Source organism: Ailuropoda melanoleuca, chromosome 1 (genome assembly GCF_002007445.2).
Source record: "Ailuropoda melanoleuca isolate Jingjing chromosome 1, ASM200744v2, whole genome shotgun sequence".
Taxonomy (NCBI): Eukaryota; Metazoa; Chordata; class Mammalia; order Carnivora; family Ursidae; genus Ailuropoda; species Ailuropoda melanoleuca.
Genome location: NC_048218.1, coordinates 180,967,415 through 180,988,398, shown reverse-complemented (window position 1 = coordinate 180,988,398; position 20,984 = coordinate 180,967,415). Strand labels below are relative to the sequence as shown.

At 38.3% G+C, this 20,984-nt stretch overlaps 1 protein-coding gene across 1 annotated transcript in view; it reads left to right on the top strand.

Annotated features, from left to right (window-relative positions):
- Positions 1 to 20,984, top strand: part of CTTNBP2 (cortactin binding protein 2) — a 145,369-nt gene that overhangs the window by 1,852 nt on the left and 122,533 nt on the right. The window contains exon 2 of the mRNA XM_019797705.2: positions 9,846 to 9,953. Within this exon, the coding sequence (XP_019653264.1) occupies positions 9,846 to 9,953 (108 nt within the window). The remainder of the gene's footprint in view (positions 1 to 9,845; positions 9,954 to 20,984) is intronic.

Below are 20,984 nucleotides of genomic sequence, written 5' to 3'. Positions count from 1 at the left end.
TTTGGTTAGATTGCAAACAGAATCTTGGATGCCAGACAGATTTTTGTGTTAACAAGGTCCTTGTTCCCTTTCTGCTGTTGAAAATTTTCAGGAGTCTGATTTTTCATTGCAGATAGGTGGGGATTTTATAATTTCACCCTGGTTAATGATAGCCATGGAAAAATCTGTGAAAGTAAAACTCCTCGTTACTTCTGTAGAATTCTTGGAGGATGCAATAAGGATGCTTAATCTAATCATTTTTTAAATAACTTTTTAGTAAAATGCTGATGATGGCTTATTATGCAGTAAACTGGGCATTTTACTTTTCACTTTGTAACATATGGTCCTCCTGTATCAGCCACTTGACTTATAGCCTGATTTTTAAATTAAAGCTAGGTTGAAGAATATTTGTCATTATAACTGCTTCTTATCTAATGATTAAAAATCTAAGACATTTTTATGCATTTTGGGTTCATGGCAACTGAGGACTTAAATTTTTTTTTAATTTTTAGGGAATAATTTTTGCATTTTAGAGATTTATTTCATATCAAATTAGTTTACATATTATGCATTTTTATATGTACATTTGGCAGTCATGAGCCAATGGAGACTCCAAAGCAGTAGGCTATTTTTGAAAGTGAGTGTTTTCACTAAGTTTTGACTATTTAGATTGTTGCTTAGAGACAAGTTTAATTTATAGTTTTCAGCTTAATGTGCTTTTCAGTGGAGTGTTTTAAATTTAGTTTGTGATCCTTGTCCTTAGCTGTTTAAATCCTGAAGGCATCCCAAGTGTAAAGCTGGGTAAGAGCTACATTATTCAATAGGATCATATTAATAGTCTTTGCTGTGAACCATGCTGAGAGACCTGGGTTATTTTCAGAGCCTTAGCCAAATGTGATGACTTTTATAGGCCATATTGCTATTTCTACTCTGAAAATAACTCCTAATGGATAAGGCAGTATGGAAAACAGAAATCTTCCTGCTTTTTATTGTCACCAAAGAATTTAAGAGTGAAAGGAAAATGGAGATCTCTTTAGAGCTGTGTTTGGGAAGCTGACCAACATTCTTGTCATTCTGGACTTTTCTGGAGCAACTAATATGCAAAAAGTACATATAAATTTTTGTTGTCATGGTGATAATGACAAAAAAACTTGGACAGTTCTTTTATTAAATGCACAACAGGAATATTAAACAAATTAGCAGCTGGTACCTTGGAAATTTTTGTTTCCAGGTGGCAATATTGAATGTAAATGCAAAGAAAAGCACTTTCTTAGCCAGTTTTGCTAAGCTCTCTTAAAACAACCATAGTTATATGGCAGCTATAGAATATTCAAAGTTTCACAGCATAATTTTTATGTAGGGAATAATTTAGATTTAACACCTTACCACCCACTTACCAAGATGGTGGCATCACGAGTAACATCTTTGCTTCCATAAAAAGTAACACATCCCATTCCAGTGGTGGAAACTGATAAATACCACGGAATCAAATCAGACGTGATGATGTCATGAAAGGTGCAAATAATTTATATTAGGAGTCTGGGGAAGAAGAGTCATGGAAAGGATCCCTAGTGGAAGGACCTGGAAACATTGCACAGAAGGATGGCATTTGAGTTGGGCCTTGAGATGGAAGGAGGACTTGGAAGTGGAGACTGCAGGAAGCTGTATGCTTTGTGTGTGGCTGGTTCTTAAGATTCCTTAAAGGTGGCCTGGGGCACACGTGAGGGGCTTTCCAAGATAAGCATAGAAGTTTCGACTTCAGTCTCAACAGTGTACTTTAGAAAAATAGATTAGAAGTTGAGGAAATAGACTGAAATATTCCCCCACGATTAGAGTATAACTGATGCTTTTCAACATGACACTTTTCACTCTTTTTTCTTAAATAATTATATTTCTGTGCCTGTTTTTTTACTTTGTTATTGTTGTTGGTATTGTTGCTGTTAAATTTCTCATAGGAGCAATTTTGTTTAGAGAAAAACATTTGTCTTCTCTGTGATTGAATCCATGCCTAGGCTAGATTGCCAGTTGGTTCTATCCTCTTGTGTTTCATGTAACTTTATGAGGTGAGAAAATGTTTCAAACTGAGTACTTATTCAGCCATTTACAAATATCTGTTGTTGATCTTATGGACAGCAAGGCTGGAGGTGGAAGACAGCAGCCTCCTTCAAGAAAAACTGTGTGGGTTTTGTTTCTGAGAGAAAGCAGAGGTTAAGCACTGTGCCAGGCAAATACATGGTAGGTGTTTCACCAATACGGAATGAAGAAAATGAACACTCACCAAGAAGTTGTGTCCTAATACTTATTGTTGTTTAGCTGATTGGGAAATTTACTTTGTGTGTTACTAGATTGTAATGAAATTATTGGGCTATGATTTGCAGTAATTAACATTATAGATGCTACAGAGCTTTTATTGTTTCTGAAAGATGACCCTGGTTTTCTGATTTTTTTTTTTCCCGGTCTTTTTTTGTATTTGTATTATCTCTTCCCAAGCTGCTTTTCTAAGTGACATTTCAGATTCACAGGTTTTTAAAAAAGTTAATTTCCAACGCTATTAGTTTTCCCTTTAGATTATCTTTCTTCAGAATAATGGCTGAGGCTGGGAATGGTAACTGCATCCCTCCCATCCTGAATTCTTCCTATAATAGAGTCAAGGTCAAATCACCCACTAGGGTGTGGGGGGAGGGGATGATTGAGGGGGGTCAAGGCAGAAATGGAAGGAAGTTTGGAAACAGGAAAAGGAAATAAAAGGAAAGATTAGACAGGAAGACAGGCAAGGCTTTGGAATAGTCTGCAAATGCCCAGAGATCTGGGACTAGAATTCAACTTTAAATGTACCTAGGAAAGATGGAGCAGTTTCTCTCCCTTCTGCCCCCATATACTTTCCACCTAAGCACATCTGAGTGTTGTTTTAGAAAAGACTATTTGAATGCCCTCAATTGTATTCTTCTCTATTGGGACTCCTTTGTACGACTTGTATAACATAGAAAAGGAAACTTGGCTTTTCTCTTAGGTTAAAAAAAAATGGAGAACAGGTATGAGAAAGATGATGATGATGATATTGAAATCAAAGGATTTTTAAAAATGCGTTCATCTTTTATAAGTAACTTGTACAAATATAATGAAATCGTATTATTAATGCTTTGCACAATATGATGCCACGCATGTAGAAATCCTGATTTTTTAGGGAAAAAAATTGCTCTTGAAATTGTTAGTAAATAACCAAGTAGATTAAGGATGGAATTGAAAGGTTATTACAGTAAATGCAGTATAACTAAGTTAACATCGCTATGCAGAATGAATGCTTCGTAAATGATTTGCTTCTGACACTTTTTAATTCACTGAAAAGGCAAAAAGATGATTCCAAAGGCCCAAGTTCTTCCACAGAAGGGCTTTGTAACCGTAAGAATATCAACTAGCAGTCTACGCCTCAGCCTCTTCATTTGAAAATCAGCATGCTGTCATTTGCCACCTACAGATAATCAAGCTGATATTAAATGCATGATAAGCATCTTAAAGGACAGTTATTGGATCTGGATGCTAGTTCACATGTGGAGATGTCCCATGTAGGGCCGATGGAACATGGAAAAGCTGAGTTAGAATGGAAATAGGCATCTGTTTTATCTGAGATGTGGTCTTTTTCTTTTTCTTTTTCCAAAGAGGAAATGGAGACAGGAGATCTGAAAGAAGGAAAAGGGACGTAGCCGCAATTATCAGAGCTTGTCTCCCCTGCCCGAGCCACTTTTCTGCTTTTCATTCCAGTTTTCTTGTACTTAAAATTAGTTATATCCATTACCAGGTTTCCTTCCTGACATTCTATTTACTTGTCAGTTCTGCCTCCTTCCAGTATACTCAGTTGCTTGTCTTTCATGAAATACCTCAGGCAGTAGGGTTGATTTGAGGTGCAAGGCCATGGAGAGCTGACCCCAAGTTCCCAGTATGTTACTTTAAAGCTCCACACCAAAGAGCCCTAGTTTAGATTACTCTAAATGATTTTTGAAATAATGAAGATAATTGGCCAGTTAGTTGGCCTTAGATTGGGCCATAACTTTGTATCTTAGTAAGACAGGTGTATCCTTTACACATGATTTACATGTTTTGTGTGTTCATACTGCATGAAGTAGGCATTTTATACCAAACGTGGGTGGGCATGCATGTTAGGTAGAATCATGTGAGTATTTAATACTCTGACTGTCCTCACATTTCTAGTAGGGGTGAAAAAATAGAGCATTAAGATAGAAAATATGAGGAAATACACAAGGCAGGACGTGATTAATTGCCAAATGAAGTAATAGAGCAGACTGTAAGACTGAATGTAGAGAAGGAAAGATTTCTGGAGTCCATAAAGACCTATGAAAGTGGGATATGAGCTATGTTCTGAAGAAAGGTAGGATTCTCACGAATTAGAGGAGAAAGGATTAGGAAGAACAAAATCAAAGGTAGGCAAACCCTGTCAGTAACCCTCTTTCTAGAGGAAATCGGGGGGAATAATCTCAAAGCAGGATGTAACGTCAGAGATTTGAAATAGTTTTAGAGCATGAAAATGTACTTTTCTTCATGAAAATCCATGTAATTGTCTGAATTCATATTTGTAAATGTTCTGCGTACCTGGAAAGTTGAATTTTTTTTCATGTTAATGATAGTCGTCAGCTTTTTATTTTCTCCTTGAAATTTTAAGATGAATTTCATTGGTTTCCCGTCTTTACAGCCTCTTATTCATCCCCAAGCCATAAATCTTGCTTACATAGGAAGTTCTAGTGTGCCTTATTAATTATTAGCATGCACTATTAGACTGGGAAGAAAATACATATCTGTAACTTCAGAGCAAAGAGGCAAAATCAGTTTACCTCAGCGATTTCTCAAAGGCTTCATGGAATGACCTAAATTTCCTCAGTCCAGTAATCCGGTTACCCTCATAGTCTGTGAAATCAGGACATTTGGGAGCTGGGGGAGATTTTAGAGATCACTTAGTGCAACATTCTTGTTTTACCACTGAGAAACCTGAGTTTCAAACAGATGAAATAATGTCCTTCTAGCCCATTGGCTTTCTCAGGTACCACACCGCCTTCCCATGTGGTAAACTCATTGATCAAATAGAGGGTAGCCCACTAGATTTGAAACCCAGAGGAGATGCTCTTGGTGTCTGTGGGAAGTGCCAGAGAACATGTCTGGCTCTGTGCTTGGTCACTAGATTTTTACCGTAACTAGAAAGTTTGGGCAAAGGTCTGAGGGGTACTTCTGCCACTGTGGTGCATAATCTCTCTTAAATGCTCTTTGGCAACCATCAGTGTTCTGACCCCTTTAATTCTTAAAGGGGTATGGGTAAGGATCTTCTGACCCTATGTGGCTGTGACTGTTGAAATTCCCTAAATAAAACCCAGTATTTTATATATATATTTTTTTCCGCCTGAAGGTGAGGGTGTGGAGGAAACTGGTATTGGCCTATGTTTAGTTCTGGCAACTGAAGACGACGTAACTCAGCCAGGTTCTATTTTGTCTTCTCCCTCCCTCTCTCTCTCTGAGCCTGTATAAGAAAATCTGGAAGAATGCCCTCCCCACACCCACCCCAAGCGATTTAGAGCTTGTTGAAGACTGCTGTGTTGAACAGTAAGCGTTTAGGGTTATGTCCCCTCTTTTGTATATATGTTTATGTCCCAAAGAAGGCTCTCTCTCTGATGACCAGACTCTGGATTAGTTTAAGCTGCCTGTGCCAGATTTTTAAAACTAGGTGTTAAGCACTGTTCCTGGAGTACTTTTCCTGGCAACCATCAAACATGACAGGCAGAGGGGTGGCCTGTGGAGTTGAAATCTAGCTGTTTTTTTTCTGGGTTTTTTTTTTTTTTTTTTTTTTTTTTTTTTTTTTCCCTTGCTATCAGTTAAAAATGAGATCTGGATTTTTCTTTATTTAGGAAAACAAGTATGGTAATAATAAAGCTCACTGTGTGATCATGTCTGCTGTGATTTTGTTGTTGTTGGGGATGTGGGGGTGGATAGAGATCCTAATTTTTTATGTGAGTAGTAGCATTTGGATCTATCCTGTCTTTTTTTGAAAATTAGGTTATCAAGTTAGTTTGCCTTTTAAAATACACAATTTATCAAAAAAAAAAAAAACCCACAGGAGGAAACTTGGAGGCAATGGATTTGTTTATGGCCTAGATTATGGTGATAGTTTCCTGTCTCTCCAAACTCATCAAGTTGTACATATTAAATATATACAGCATTTTGTATGTTAATCACATCTCAACATAGTTTTAAAAAGATTCAGAACAATTATTTTGTTCTTAAACCAAAAACATTAATAATTTTTCTATATCTGAGTACTCGTGTCCATGTGTCAAGTCAGATAAATGCCACTTCATATGAACCTAACATACTTTTTTGTTGGGATTTTTGCTTTTGGGCTTTTTTTTTATATTTCTAACAATACTTAAGTGCTTTGAATTTATTTGTAAAATAAATGATCTCTAACATGATTTCATATACTTTCTATTACTCTGTTTTGTCAGAATAGTGGATGGAAACATCAAGCATTGGAGAATGACAATTTGAAAATATTATTATAATATTCTTGAAGGCCAGGAAGTAGTGTTTTTAGTGAGGACCCAGGGGTGAGAAGCATAGGGGAAAGGGAGAGAGGGAGAGAGAGAGAGAGAGAGGCACGCAGGCAGACAAACTCTATATTTAAAATAGTGCATCACTTAATACACTGTGATGGGAAATAAGATTATTATTTTTAACATTCTGTGTAACCTAATCAGTGGTTTAGCAAGGAGCCTTATAATGGTGGTTTTTATTTTAATGAATTTCCCTTTTTATTGATGGTGATATATTAAAAAAAAAACAAAAGTGTTGGTTGCAGGTCACATGTAATGTTGATGATGATGGAACCAGAGCAAGCACTCCTGACTCTAATATGAATCAGAATCTTGGCAATGTCTTTCATAATTTATTAGTATTTAAAATGGAGTGTTTTGCTTATGAAGCTTCAGGGAAACAAGGACAATAAAATATACAATTAATTAAAATCTTTAGAACAACCAGCAGCAGCATTAATAAAACATTACCTTCTAAAGCACAGAAGAATTGCAGCTTACTCTCCCATCTTAGTAGGGAAAAGCAGGATAAAAGAGTCTGTCTTTCATCATTGTCAATAAACTGAGTTTTTATTGGACTTAGGCTGGTAGATTTTTCAAAGAAATAGGCTTATAGCCAATAGCCCACTTCTCCCTACATAAAACATCTGGGTGCTCTCAGCTTGATTAACAACAATCACTGCTTTTATTTAGCACTTACTTCATTTATGTGTTCTTGTTTAATGCTCAGAAGAACTTTGTGGGGTAAATGTTAGGATGTATATTACATAGATGAGAAAACAGATCAGATAAGATACAGAAATGCCTCTCCATGTGTAGTTGTTGGACCAGGAGAAGCCAACAGGAGCTTGTTAGAAAGGCAGACTCAAGGCTCCACCTCACACTTGGATCAGAAACTCCAGAGGTGGGGCCCTGCAGTCACGTGTTAACAAGGTCTCTACATGATTCTTAGGCACGCTGGCCTTTGAGAACAATTGGATTATAAGACCCGTGTGACACTGGTGTATTAGATTTTACTGATCACAGGGAATCTCGAGTTTTTTTTTTTTTTCCTGAAAGATTTATTTATTCCAGAGAGACAGAGAGAGGGAACAAGAGCGCAAGAACTTGTGAATAAGGAGGGAGGCAGAGGGAGAGAATCCTCAAGCAGACCCCATGCGGAGTGCAGAGCCCAATGTGGGGCTCGATCTCAGGACCCTGAGATCAAGACCTGAGCCAAAACCAAGAGTTGCAAGCTCAACCGACCAAGCCACTCAGGCGCCCCAACAGAGAATCTCTCTTAAATTAACTTTCTAAGCAAGGACATCCTGGAAATACATCCTTTAGGTTTTGCTGTAGGTTTTTCTTTTTCTCTTTTTCCATCCTGAGCCCCTGCCTTTCCAAATAACTGCTCTAATGTATGTGCAAAAAGAAAGAATTTTAAGAGGAAGATCCTTTTAAAAAATCTTTCTTTGGAGAACCAGCTAGCTCTGGTTTTTTTCCCCTTTGTGCTGTTATCTCCTTCTAGAAGGTTTCTTTGAAACCAAGAGATAGCCCGATCTGGTTATGCCTATTTGAAAGCCCCTGGAATCATTTATGGGCTTGCCATATTTACTTCTGTGTCATCACGAGGATAATATAGGGTCAGGTATCTAGGTGCTAAACTAGTTCTTATTAGCTGATTGATAGGATGGCACTATTATTCATCTCTAGAATGTTGTCACTGTGTTGGTAAAGTGCGGAGACAACTCATAACACTTAGTTGTAGTTTTGTCACTTCCTGGCTGAATGATGTGGGTATATTATCAACTTCTCTGAATTGTGGTTTTCTTAACTGAAAATAGAGATTATATCTTACATATTAGATCTGGTTCTTCACGAATACTTTGGAAACCATTGGGTGCTATGCAAATGTGAAATAATGTTCTGGGATGGCCTGAAGAATGGCTTCTGAGGTTGGGTGTTCTGAGGCATTTGGGGATGAACATGTGTTCCCCGTCCTCTGAGGGTAATGGGTTTATCAAATTAATCTCTGCACAGAAGGGTGCTGTGGACAGTGTGTGTAGAGGGAGCTCAGTCTGTGGATTCACCCAAGCTTGGGCTGTGAGCACTCTAGTTGATCTTCTCTACGATGGCTGCCAGAAGACCTGCTCCTAAAGCTTGTTGTCAGGAAAGGAGGGGTCAGAGTTGGAGACAAAGTATTGGGCATCAGTGGTACCTCAATGGGATTTAAAGAGGAGAGATTGGATGCCGTTACCAGAGAAGGAATGTAGAGAAGGCAACAGAACTGGAAGAGTGGTGGGTGAGGACCATGGTCCTTATGGCTGGTACCTTATGGTATAACTGAGTCTCTGGAAATCTCACTTTTTCTAGCCTCAGCCTCCCTTCGGAATGGCAAGAAGCTACAGAGGCATTGCTTAAGAAAGCATTTGATAACCACATAGCAGGTTCCAGACTCACCTGACCATAGGCCCAGTTGAGTAAACGTGGGTGGTGGGCCAGGCCTCTTGAGTACATATGCCTGCCCTGCCGTGTGTGTGTGTGTGCGTGTGTGTGTGTGTGTGTGTGTGTGTGTGTGGTGGGAGAGCAGGGCAGCAAAGGGAAGAGCATGCTCCTTCTGAAGGACTGCTTCTACTTGGTTCTGCAGATTACTGCTCTGTGAGAATGTGAACCTGGGGTTAACCGGGCATCTCTCAGAAACCAGAGATCTGGATTTTTTTGGGACATCTTTTTTTTTTTTTTTTTAAATGCTGGCTGAGTAAAAAAACAAAACACTTTGTGGCCCAAGTTACACACATCTGTAGGCCAGATTTGACTGTAGGCTGCCAGCTGGTTACCTCTGCTGCAGAGTGTTCTATAAACATGACCTGTTATTATTGGATGTCCCGGAATTTATAATAACCTCCCAGGAGCCTCTACGTTGGGGCCCTTCTAGGAATACATTCTCGTGCTTTCTTTGCTAGCCCCCTTCAACTTTTCCTGAACATATACTAGGCCTGTTTGGATAGAAACTCCAGAGACTTTAAATTTCTGCCACAATTTGAAGAGATTCTGAATCCAGGTGCGCAGGCAAGCTGGGAAAATAAGATTTCCTTAATGAAGAGATTTGGGACTTTGGCCTACAGTTTTTACCCCTCCTAGAAGGTCTAGGCATAGATTATCTGCTGCTGAACAGGGCCTCTGGGCTTCTGGGATTTGCTGAGCCACTGAGATAAAAAATGATCCATTGCATACCTTTAAGACGTGTATTGTCCTATGAATAGATTTTTCATTGCTTTTTAAATATTTGTGTTACAGAAGAAAGAGTTTGATGTGGACACCCTCAGTAAATCAGAGCTTCGAATGCTCCTCAGCGTGATGGAAGGGGAGCTGGAGGCCAGAGACCTGGTCATCGAGGCCCTGCGGGTAAGAAGCTTCTAGGGCCCAGTCCCATTGCTGTATCGTTTCCTTTTTTTCGAAGGGCCAATGGCAAAGCGGCTTTTCTTAATTTTGAACCATGTAGATTTAAAACGTTACATCTGGTTAAAATGTGCCCCTCACCCCAAATGCCAACCCATAATCTTTATAAACCCAAGCACTGAAGTCAGATGGTCAGTCTAATGATGGGGATGGAGACTAAATCGTTTGGCATGGGAAACTAGAGTCTTGAGGTGCATTGTTTCATGTGGTTATTTGGTTATAAGTTTTTAGAAAATTGGAAATTTGGTATCATACATGTATGTGAGGTCAGGGAGGAAAAATTGAGATATTGCTGGTAATAGAGCTTTTCCTTCCTATGTAAATTATAAATGACTTATTTTCCAAAACTTGTAGGAGTTAAAAACTAACCTGTAGCTCTCTTAAAAGCTACATATATCTCACACTTTTATTACTTTTTCATCTGATCTTCTAGGAATTTTGAAATTTTCATAACTTGTGAAGTATGATCTTCTAATGTATTACTTAAGTACCTCAAAGTTCTGTTGCTTTAAAAATGTTAAGTTTTCTTAATGCACAATTTTATAATTGGTGGTTCTTAATCTTGTGCTTGTTTTTGTATATTAGCCAAGCCAAGTGTTGTTTTTTTTTCCCCCCTTTTTTCTTTGATATTAAATACTTTGTATATAATCAAGTGTTTCCTGGCTTTTGGTCATTTGGCCAGGATGGCTGTATTTATTATATATGAAGTATGGACTTGATTGTTTTCTTTTTCCCCCCACCATGGAGTATGTCCTCAAACTTTGCCTTAAGAGGTTATTTTAACATAAGAAAATATATGGATGTCAAATTGTTGCCCCCTATGGGCGCTAATAGAGTGGGAGAAAGAGGTAATAACAATGGTGGATGGTCAGACATAATGAAGATGGTGGGCGTGCTGAGAATCCAGTTGTGTGAGGAAGGGGTGGCTATAGTTCATTTTCACAAACTGGAAATTGCAGTGGGGATAATGATCACTCAGTCTGATGACAGAGAACGTTTGCCTCAGAAGAATGGCAGTAGGGTTGTACCATCTGCAAGCCAATAACAAGTTGAAGGTGGTGCTTTTTGAATGACAAGCTTTGCTAAGTAGACTTGTGCGCAGTTTGGTTGTGAGAGGGATTTATCTTGTTCCACACTGGAAACGTTTGCATTGCTTGCCAATGTATATTTTCTTAACAAATGAACTTTGTGGGAGAAATGCTAAGCCAGTGTATCACTAATATGTATTACACTCAGCCCAAGGAGAGAAGAGGGTCACCTGTGAGGCCAGTAGCATAGACTCTTGAGACCAAATGGATATGAAGGCTCCAGTTCTACCTTAGGTATTTTTCTGTCCCTCTCTGCTAAACCTGTAAAAGGCATCAGCTTCTGTGGCATTTCCCACTACTTGCACAAATGTTTGAGACTTGAGCAGAGTCTGTGTTTTTATGTATCACCTGAGCAAGCATATTTATTTCTCTTTTTAGCTTAATTGCAATACTTTCAAATATAAGTAAAATTAAAGGCTTGCTAATGCTGAGAGCTTGCGAAACTGAAAGTTTTTCATAGAATCAAGGAATGTTGGAGTTGCAAGGAGCCTTGCAACGTATTCTAGGTCAATAGTTTGCATCCCTCTGAGTCTAGTGGTGTGTTTTTGGTTTTGTTTTGCCTTTTTTTTTTTTTAAATATGTTTTGTATTACTCTTTTACTGTCCTGTAGTGAAATTTATGGATAAGTGCTTATGTAAGTAGGTTATGTTAAAAATAACCAGTACACTGCCCTAATTATGATATAAAGTAACAGGAAAGTCATTTATGACAAAAAACACATTTCAGGACATAAATGCTCAGGCACGTCTAGTGGAAGACAGGATAAAATCAGTGGCAGTTTGCACCTGTCTGTCGCAGTGCCATGAACGCCGTCATTGCGAAGGAATCCTGATCCAGGCATGCTGTATTGAGACTCAGACATGGTGAGCGGATTTGCTGTGCATGAGGTGACTTTTTTCCCTGAGATGGTGAATGACTCTTGGTATAGTTCCAAGCAAAAGTGCACACTTAATATGGGAATTGAGTCCCTGGAAAATTCAGTGTTTGTTAAAACTAAATTAAAACAACTTGTCTGTGTGTCCAGTGGAGTTTGTCTTTAGCTCAGGTCGTCCTACTGAAGTGAAGGTTCCACTGAAGCGAATGAAAACGGGACATTTGACAGTTCAGGGGGACTTGAGACAGTTCCTGGATGGGGGACACACCTCTCGCTCTGCCCCCTAAGTGCCAGTCGCTGTGGTAACATCACTGTCTAGGGTACTGCCCCTGTGGAGGAGCACTGGCTGACACCAGACTACTTTGTTCATACATTAAAATCCACATAACAAACACAAAGGAAGCCCAGAGAGACTGTGACTTAATCTCAGGTAGACATGGAGCATCCATGAACTTAGTATGTTTGGAGATTCTTAAAGCTTTTGTCATTTTTTAAACTTGAGAATTGTGATTGATTTATTTAGGTGATTGTGTTTTAAGAGTAGACAATACCATTTTCATATAGCTGTCATAGACTCAGTGTGGTCATTTCCTGATCGACTCCCTCGAGGGCATTTACTGCAACTAGTGAAAGGTGTCATTTAGTTGTCTTCTCCTTTACTAGTAGAATATTAGTTAGTGACTGGCTAAAAAAATTGGGAAGGGGAGAGAATGTGAAACCTTTATTTTTATTTCATATTATGAGATAAACATATTCCTGAATTAAAATTCAGAATCTGTCTAATCGGTAATCAGTATGTTGCTATTCAATTTGAGAGAAATACCCCTTGTTTTAAAAAGTGTTAAAAGTGGTATTTCTCTGAAGGTAGGAAATATTTTTTAACTTCATATGTAAAAAGTGATTTTATTTTCAAAAATAAAGATAGCAAATTTATACCATGAACTATATTAAAATTTAGAAATGGTTGTGTTAGGCATTTAAATCCTTTAGAATTTTAGAATCTTTATAAAAAGATATTTCAGGGGCGCCTGGATGGCTCGGGTGGTTAAGCGTCTGCCTTTGGCTCAGGTCATGATCCCAGGGTTCTGGGGTCAAGCCCAGCATCAGGCTTCCTGCTCAGCAGGGAGTCTGCTTCTCCTTCTTCCTCTGCCTGCTGCTCCCCCTGCTTGTTCAATCTCTCTCTTGGTGTCACATAAATAAATCTTAAAAAAAAAAAATTTCGGACCAAGCTTTTTAACTTTTTTAATTATGCTACCTTGATTGACTTTTTTGAGAGAGAGAGAGGGAGAGAGTGCCAGTGGCAGTGTGGTTGGTGGGGGAGGCCTGGACTGGGCAGAAGGGAGAGAGAGAATCCAAAGCAGGCTCCATGCTCAGTGTGGCTCCCAATGTGGGAATTGATCTCATGACCCTGAGATCATGACCTGAGCCAAAATCAAGAATCAGATGGTTACCAAAGCCACCCAGGCACCCTCTACCCTGGTGTTTTTGACTTTCAAGTTATCATTTAAAAAATGCATAGATCTTTGGATTAATGGTAAGAAACTTTCAGAACAATTCATAAATATGAATTGAGGGGAGGGTGTTATGAAATTATAATACATATCTTGGTATGTTTACTATTTTCATGTTTAAGGTAAAAATATTTCCCGGTAAAACTTGGCTTTGTAACAGATATAATATTCAGGAGATTAATTTTTGGGGGGGGCATTATATTTTAAAAAGTGCAGCATTTTTGGAAAATATGAACTGCTTAAATGAAATATGTTTTAATTGCATAAGAAATATTCTATCAATGGGGGCGCCTGGCTGGCTCAGTCGTTAAGCGTCTGCCTTCGGCTCAGGGCGTGATCCCAGAGTCCTGGGATCGGCCCCGCATCGGGCTCCTCCACTGGGAGCCTGCTTCTTCCTCTCCCACTCCCCCTGCTTGTGTTCCCTCCATCGCTGGCTGTCTCTCTCTCTGTCAAATAAATAAATAAAATCTTTAAAAAAAATTCTATCAATGATTCCCCCTCATCCTCAAAAAGTAGGAATAAGTCTTTGACTAAATAGATATGCCAAAGGAAGTTTAGAGGAAAATACTGTGAAATTTAATTGAGAATGTGCTCAAGGAGAAGCAGCCACATTTTTTGAAAACTACGATAGATACAGAGCCTTTTGAATTAAATTTAATTGTATATTCTAAGTTTGAATATACACTCTGTTAAGAGATCATCTATTTGATGCTAATTATTTAGTTTGTGGCATCTTCTGGCTTTCACTTCCTTTCCCTTTTCTAGAATTTTTATCAGTACCTTAGTCAAAGGGAAACAAAGGCAAAAAGATGAAAATGCTATAATTATAAAATTTTAGGAGTCAGAATTGTGTTTTAGCTTACATTTTATAGGGTCCAGCTGGCTGTCATTAGTGTGAGTTTATATAAATATTACATCACTGAAACAATGAATTCCTTGGGCAGTCAATTCCAGATTTCTTGTGTGCCATCATTTTCCTTTTAGATTGATAAATGAGAATTAATAGTATTATTGACATGGCATTTCTTCCTCATAACCTATAGTTACTATAAAGTAACTGTATAATACAGATTTGTGTTATTTGCACTGAAAGTTTTAAAAATTACCAGTTTAACATTTCTTTGGATAGAATGCATTGATAGTACTTATAAGGGATATTAAATTAGAGAATTACTTTGTATAAGTGGCTGCAACAAAGAGACCGAAAGTATGATAGATTAAATATGAAGTTTATTTCTCCTACCATTCTGGAGGTGAGCCCTCTGTACTGGAGGACCGTTACTAAGCCAAGTAGTCATTCAACAGCCCAGATTATATCTATGTTACTGTTCTCTTTAGGGAATTAGCCTCATCGGTATGGTTGAAATTGTCAGTGCCATGTGCACATCCCAAACCTATGGTAAAGGGGGCAAGAGAGGAAATGAGGGAGAAGCAGCATCATGTGCATAGGGGAGAACTTTTGTGGACACATCTAGCAGAGTTCTGGGGAATGGTTCTGGCTGGCTGGCTCACTGGGAAGGGAGAACTTCGGAGGACATCTAATAACCTAATGTAGTCCGTTACCTTGGTTTAATGTTATTAAATATCCTGGGGCATGGTATAAGAAGATAGATCCTTCCTTTCCTCCTTCCCTCAAATATCTGTTGAGTACCTACTGTGTACCAGGTACAAAAATGAAAGTTTGAAGTGAATATAAGTGGAGACTTATTATGCTAAAATTGTGTCCATTTAGAACATTGTATATACCTTTTATATGTTTATTTTTTATTTTTATCCTTTCCTAATTTTTTTTATTATGTTAGTCACCATACAGTACATTCCTAGTTTTTGATGTAAAGTTCCATGATTCATTACTTGAGTATAACACCCAGTGCACCATGCAATACGTGCCCTCCTTAATACCCATCACCAGCCTATCCCATTCCCCCATCCACCTCCCCTCTGAAGCCCTCATTTTGTTTCCCAGAGTCCATAGTCTGTCATGGTTCATTCCCCCTTCTGTTTAGCCCCCCCTTTCTTCTTCCCTTTCTTCTCCTACCGATCTTCCTATTTCTTATGTTCCATAAATGAGTGAAACCATATGATAATTGTCTTTCTCTGCTTGACTTATTTCACTTAGCATTATCTCCTCCAGTCCCGTCCATGTTGCAGCAAATGTTGAGAAATCGTTCTTTTTGATGGCTGAGTAATATTCCATTGTATATATGTTTAAAATTAATCTGAGTAGTGTCATTTGGGGCCGTGTTTTAGTTTTCTCAGACTACGACTCTATATGTTCAGATTTTGTCTAGAATGATCTTCCTTTTTTAAAACCTTAACTGCTCATTGGGTTCAAAACTCAATTAAAAAAATGTTTTGAGTGGTTTTGCTTTGAAGCAGGTTATCTCCCCTCAGCACTGTTGATGTTTGGGACTGGCTATTTGTTGTGGTTATTGTGAGAAGAAGGGCTATCTTGTACACTGTAGTATGCTTTGCAGCAGCCCTGGTCTCTCTTCTCACTAGATGCCAGTAGCACCTCTATAGGTGTGACAGCCAAAAAGGTCTTCCCTTGGGGTACACGATCGCCCCCCCTTGGGAAATACTGTTGTAAAGTAATACTTGTCAAGAAAATGCTGCTCAAATACATTCATAATAAGTACAACATCCATTATTGATAAAAACTCTCAACAAAGTTGGTTTAGAGGGAACATACCTCAACACACTTGATATGAAAAACCGACAGCTAACATCATACGCAGTGGTGAAAAAATTAAGAGCTTTTCTCCTAAGATCAGGAATGAGACAAGGATGTCTACTCTCATCACTTTTGTACAGCATAGAAGTCCTAGCCATAGCAATCAGAGAAGAAAAATAAAAGTATCTAAATTGGTAAGGAGGAAGTAAAACTTCCACTATTTGCAGATGACATGTTACTACATGTAGAAAACCCCAAAGACTCTACCGAAAAACTACTAGAACTAATGAATGAATTCAGTAAGGTCACAGGATATGAAATCAATATACAGAAAATATTTTTTAAAAAAAAATGTGTGTGCATATATATACATGTACGTGTGTGTCATATGGAATATTAGTCATAAAAAAGAAATCTTGCCATTTGCAACATGAATTAATCTAGAAGGTATAATGCTAAGTGAAATAAGTCAGAGAAAGACCAATACCACATGATTTTACTCATATGTGGAATTAAAAAACAAAAACAAAATGAACAGGGAAAAAAGACAAAAAACAGACTTTTAACTGTGGAGAGCAAACTGATGGTTGCGAGAGGAGAGGTTGGTGGAAGGATGGGTGAAATAGGTGAAGGGGATTAAGAGTGCATTTATCATAATGAGCACTGAGTAAAGTATAGAATTGTTGAATCACTCTATTGTACACTTGAATCTAATAAACACTGTATGTTAACTATACTGGAAAATTAAAAATACATTTTATTTAGGTACAGTGATTTTTCTTTGAACTATTTTCCCTCAAAACTAAATATTTGAAAATGCCCATTTAAGAAATTTCATGACTCTTTCAAAACACATCACATTTTATTTAAAATTGCAGTCTTATATGCAGAAATTAAATGCTTTACTTTTTCTATTAAAAAACCTTTCTAGTTGTATGGCTTAGTGTTGGAGTCTTCACATAGAACAAAGGCAATCTCTTCAAATAAAATAAAACCATTAAACAGAAGAATGCTTTCACTCTGGTTTCGAAAGCAGCTACTGCAATACTACAGAGTATTGTGAGGTTTTCCTCATATGACATATCTGCTAAATCATGATAAAAGAGGAGCATTCTGGTTTCAGCTAAGTAAAACATGCAGCCTTTTGTATTTCAAAATTCTCCTATGATTTCAGGCAATTGATTGACCAAAACATACCCTTTTTTGTTCATTTTAATGAATGAATGAATGAATTTGCTGAGCAGAGCTGAATTCATGAAAACATAAATTGTTTCCTTTTCTGTCTGCTGAGATAACGCCTTTGTTCCATGTCTAGAGAGAAGAGGAGTTGACCAGACGTGGTGTTGTTTTTGCATGCAAATCACTTTTCATAAAATACAAATAGTGATGATTCTTAAGTAGCATTGTATTTTGTCCAGTAGGACAGACATAGGAAACATCACTTTTGATTCTTCTGAGAAATTTTATTTTCCCTGATGAACGTTTAATTATTAGTGAAGGAAAAAATGGAATACCAGGCAAAATAGTGCTTTTTTTATGTATTAAGAAATGAAGGTCGATGATGCTATGAAAGCAAAATGTTTGTCACTATTTAATAAGCAACTGATTTCAAGCAGCATTTTCCTGCTGATGATTATTAAATCATGACATCAGTGCAACAAACTAAAGCTCATTGTTCAGCTCAGTGATGTACCGTTTGTTTTACACTGGGTTCAGGATAGATTCAGAGTTACAAATGGCATGAAAACAGGAATACATTTTGTACACTTTGAAGATTATCGTAATCTTGGGGACTGTTCACTTAACAGTTCCTTTTAAGAATTACTTCCTTGTGATCTGAGAATAGAGGGTGTTCCTTTTGAGGCATTCTGATAACATTTTAACCACCTCATCTTATACTCAGTGGCCAAGCTACAGGTCATGTGTTTTTATGGGAATTTCATTTGCTTTGTTGATGATTAACTCTGCCTTGATTGGAAGAGGAAACAAGGATCTAACATGGTACTCAAAATTCTGCCTTCTCTTTGGTTGTGATTATTTTGTAAAGAAACAGAAGAGGTTTCAGCTTCTCCCTTTTGATTTTTGGAGTCAAAATGTAAATAGGCATTGAACAAATAGTAGAGTCTGTATTGTATACTTGAAATGATATTTGAGCATGGTGGGGATCCGTTTATCCATTCATTCAACAGATGTTTGTATCTTTAGGCATGTCCTGGGTGGTGTTCAATGGTGGTGAACAAGGAGCATGAGCTTTCTCTTAGATTCCAGTGGGAGAGACTGACATTAAAACAATAAACCAAACTTTCTAAGTTCATATGATCACCAAAGAAAAGAATGCCATGAGAAGAGAGATTACTCTAGACTGGGTCAGAAAGTTCTCTCTGAGGAAGTGACACCCTCCTGAGACTTGAAGGGGTATCCCGAATCTAGTTGGAAGAAGAGTGTTCTTTCAAAGGGAGCAGCACATACAAAGGTCCTAAGAGAGGAAGGAGCTTGGCAATGTATAGGAACTGCAAGAAGTCAGAGAACAAGAGAGAGAATAGCACAAGATCAGATGAAGAGCTAGGCTGAGGCCAGACCATCCTGGAAGGTGAAGGGCATGATAAGGTTGGATTTCATTTTATATCAGGGTAGCCATTGAAGTGTTTAAGCTTGAGAATGCCAGTGATTCTATGTGATTTTTTTTTTTAAGATTTTATTTATTTATTTTGACAGAGAGACAGCCAGCGAGAGAGGGAACACAAGCAGGGGGAGTGGGAGAGGAAGAAGCAGGCTCCCAGTGGAGGAGCCCAATGTGGGACTCGATCCCGGAATGCCAGGATCACGCCCTGAGCCAAAGGCAGACGCTTAACGACTGTGCTACCCAGGCGCCCCTCTATGTGATTTTCTAAAAGATTCTAACAGCACAATTATATTGCATTTAATTTTTTTGCATTAAAATTTTAATTTATTAAATGTAAATATTTAATGTAAATATTTAAATTTATCACCATCGTAAAGGGAAAAAATTGCAAAGGTCACCCTGGCTGCAAGGCAGACGAAAGTTTGCAAGAGAGCCAGAGTGAAGGCAGAATGTCATAGGGGTTGTCTAAGAAATGTGAATGTCTCAGATGCTTATAATTATTGCCCTTTAAGAAGGCATGGAAAATGTGTTTGCTCACCACTTTTGTCACTTAGCGGTGAACAGTGTCTTTCTTCAGACTGTGAAGACAAGCTGATTATGGTTTTTAGTTAAGGTGTTGTGCACCTAAAATAAGATTGATAAAGTTACCTCTCCTCATGAAATTTTTTTGAAAGGCAAAATTCTATCTTCAGTTTTACTGTTTCCAATCCAGTTCATCCCGATTCAGTTTAGATTTTTACGTTAAGTGAATTTTATGGTTACAAGCCCTCTTCTTTCAAGATTATATATTTCTAAAGGCATATCTGTTCTAAAATAAGAGTCCTTTTTAATTTTTTCCCGTAGGGTAGAGTAGCAGAAGATTGCTTCACATGGTGCTAACAGTGATCTAGCAACAATAAAAAAATGTTTCAACAGTGTCTGAATTTTTCTCAAATGCGTCCGTTTTGGCCTGTCTTCAGTGGGCCATTGCAGGGCACGTGTTCACATGATTACCCCCTGCTAAAATAAAATGGTAATTCTGACAAGCCTTTAACACTTCTCATGAACTCCTCCTGTGGAAAGCAAGCCATGGACCTAGTTCAAGCACTGTATGAGGCACCTCACCTGTATCCAAATGGAGGTGCAACCCCTATAGGGGTTAGGTTTTAGTGGTTAAAATACTGCAGAGAGTAAACCCTAGCGAAGCTCTGAATTTATTCATAAGACATTTTGTATATTCAAGCCTGAACAGTAATTTTTATGCACAGGAGAGATTGAGACTCCCCGAGTTAGGGGGAAAGGACCATCTGTTCTGCTGCTGTCTGGGCATTAAAGCCATTCTGCCTTAAGTTGGCTTTTAAATTCGTAGGGAAACGGGGCTGGGTGGATGCTTAATATGACCGCTCTCTGGTCTCCATGCACAGTCATGGATTTGTTTTTAAATTGTAAGAATTAAATGAGAGAATACAGTACAGCACCTTGCCAGGGGCTGGCACATAGAGGGTTCTTGAAAAACTATTTCCAGTTGAACCTCAATCTTAATAGAAAGACTTCCCCTTAGGGATCCTGGGTGACTCAGTCTGTTAAGCATCTGCCTTCGGCTGAGGTCATGATCCCAGGGTTCTGGGATGGAGCCCCGCATGGTCTGGGCTCCCTGCTCGGCAGGGAGCCTGTTTCTCCCTTTCCTCCCTGCTAGTGGTCTCTCTTGCTTTCAATCTCTCTCTAATAAATAAAATATTAAAAAAACTTCCCCTTAAACTTTCTCCTTTTCTTTATACTTTGAGAGTCTTGGTCATCTTCATATCTCATAAAATAGGCAGTGCCTCTTATTCCCAGGGTAGAACTCTTCTCAAGTTGGAGGGTGCCAGGTGGGAACGAAGGCAAATCTCTCTATTAATTTCTCCTGCCAGCAAGCCTAAGGCAAGTGGGAAAGTAAGTGGCTGCTGTGAGTCCTGAGTGCTTGGTTGTGAGAGCAACTTGGAGAGAGAGAAGTGATTTGTCAGGTGTTGTCCAGACAACAACGTTTTCTAAAACAGAACTACTCCCCACCCCCCGGGAGGGCTTAGGAATTTGGGGGGCTTCTAAAATGTATTGGGAATCAGATAATATGTATTATTTTTAAAAGTGACTTTGTAAGTATGTAGGAATGGCATGATAAAAATACTAGCCCTACGAATTATAAACACTTATTCTTTGGCTGGCCAGTCTATTCCCCCATCTCCTTACTG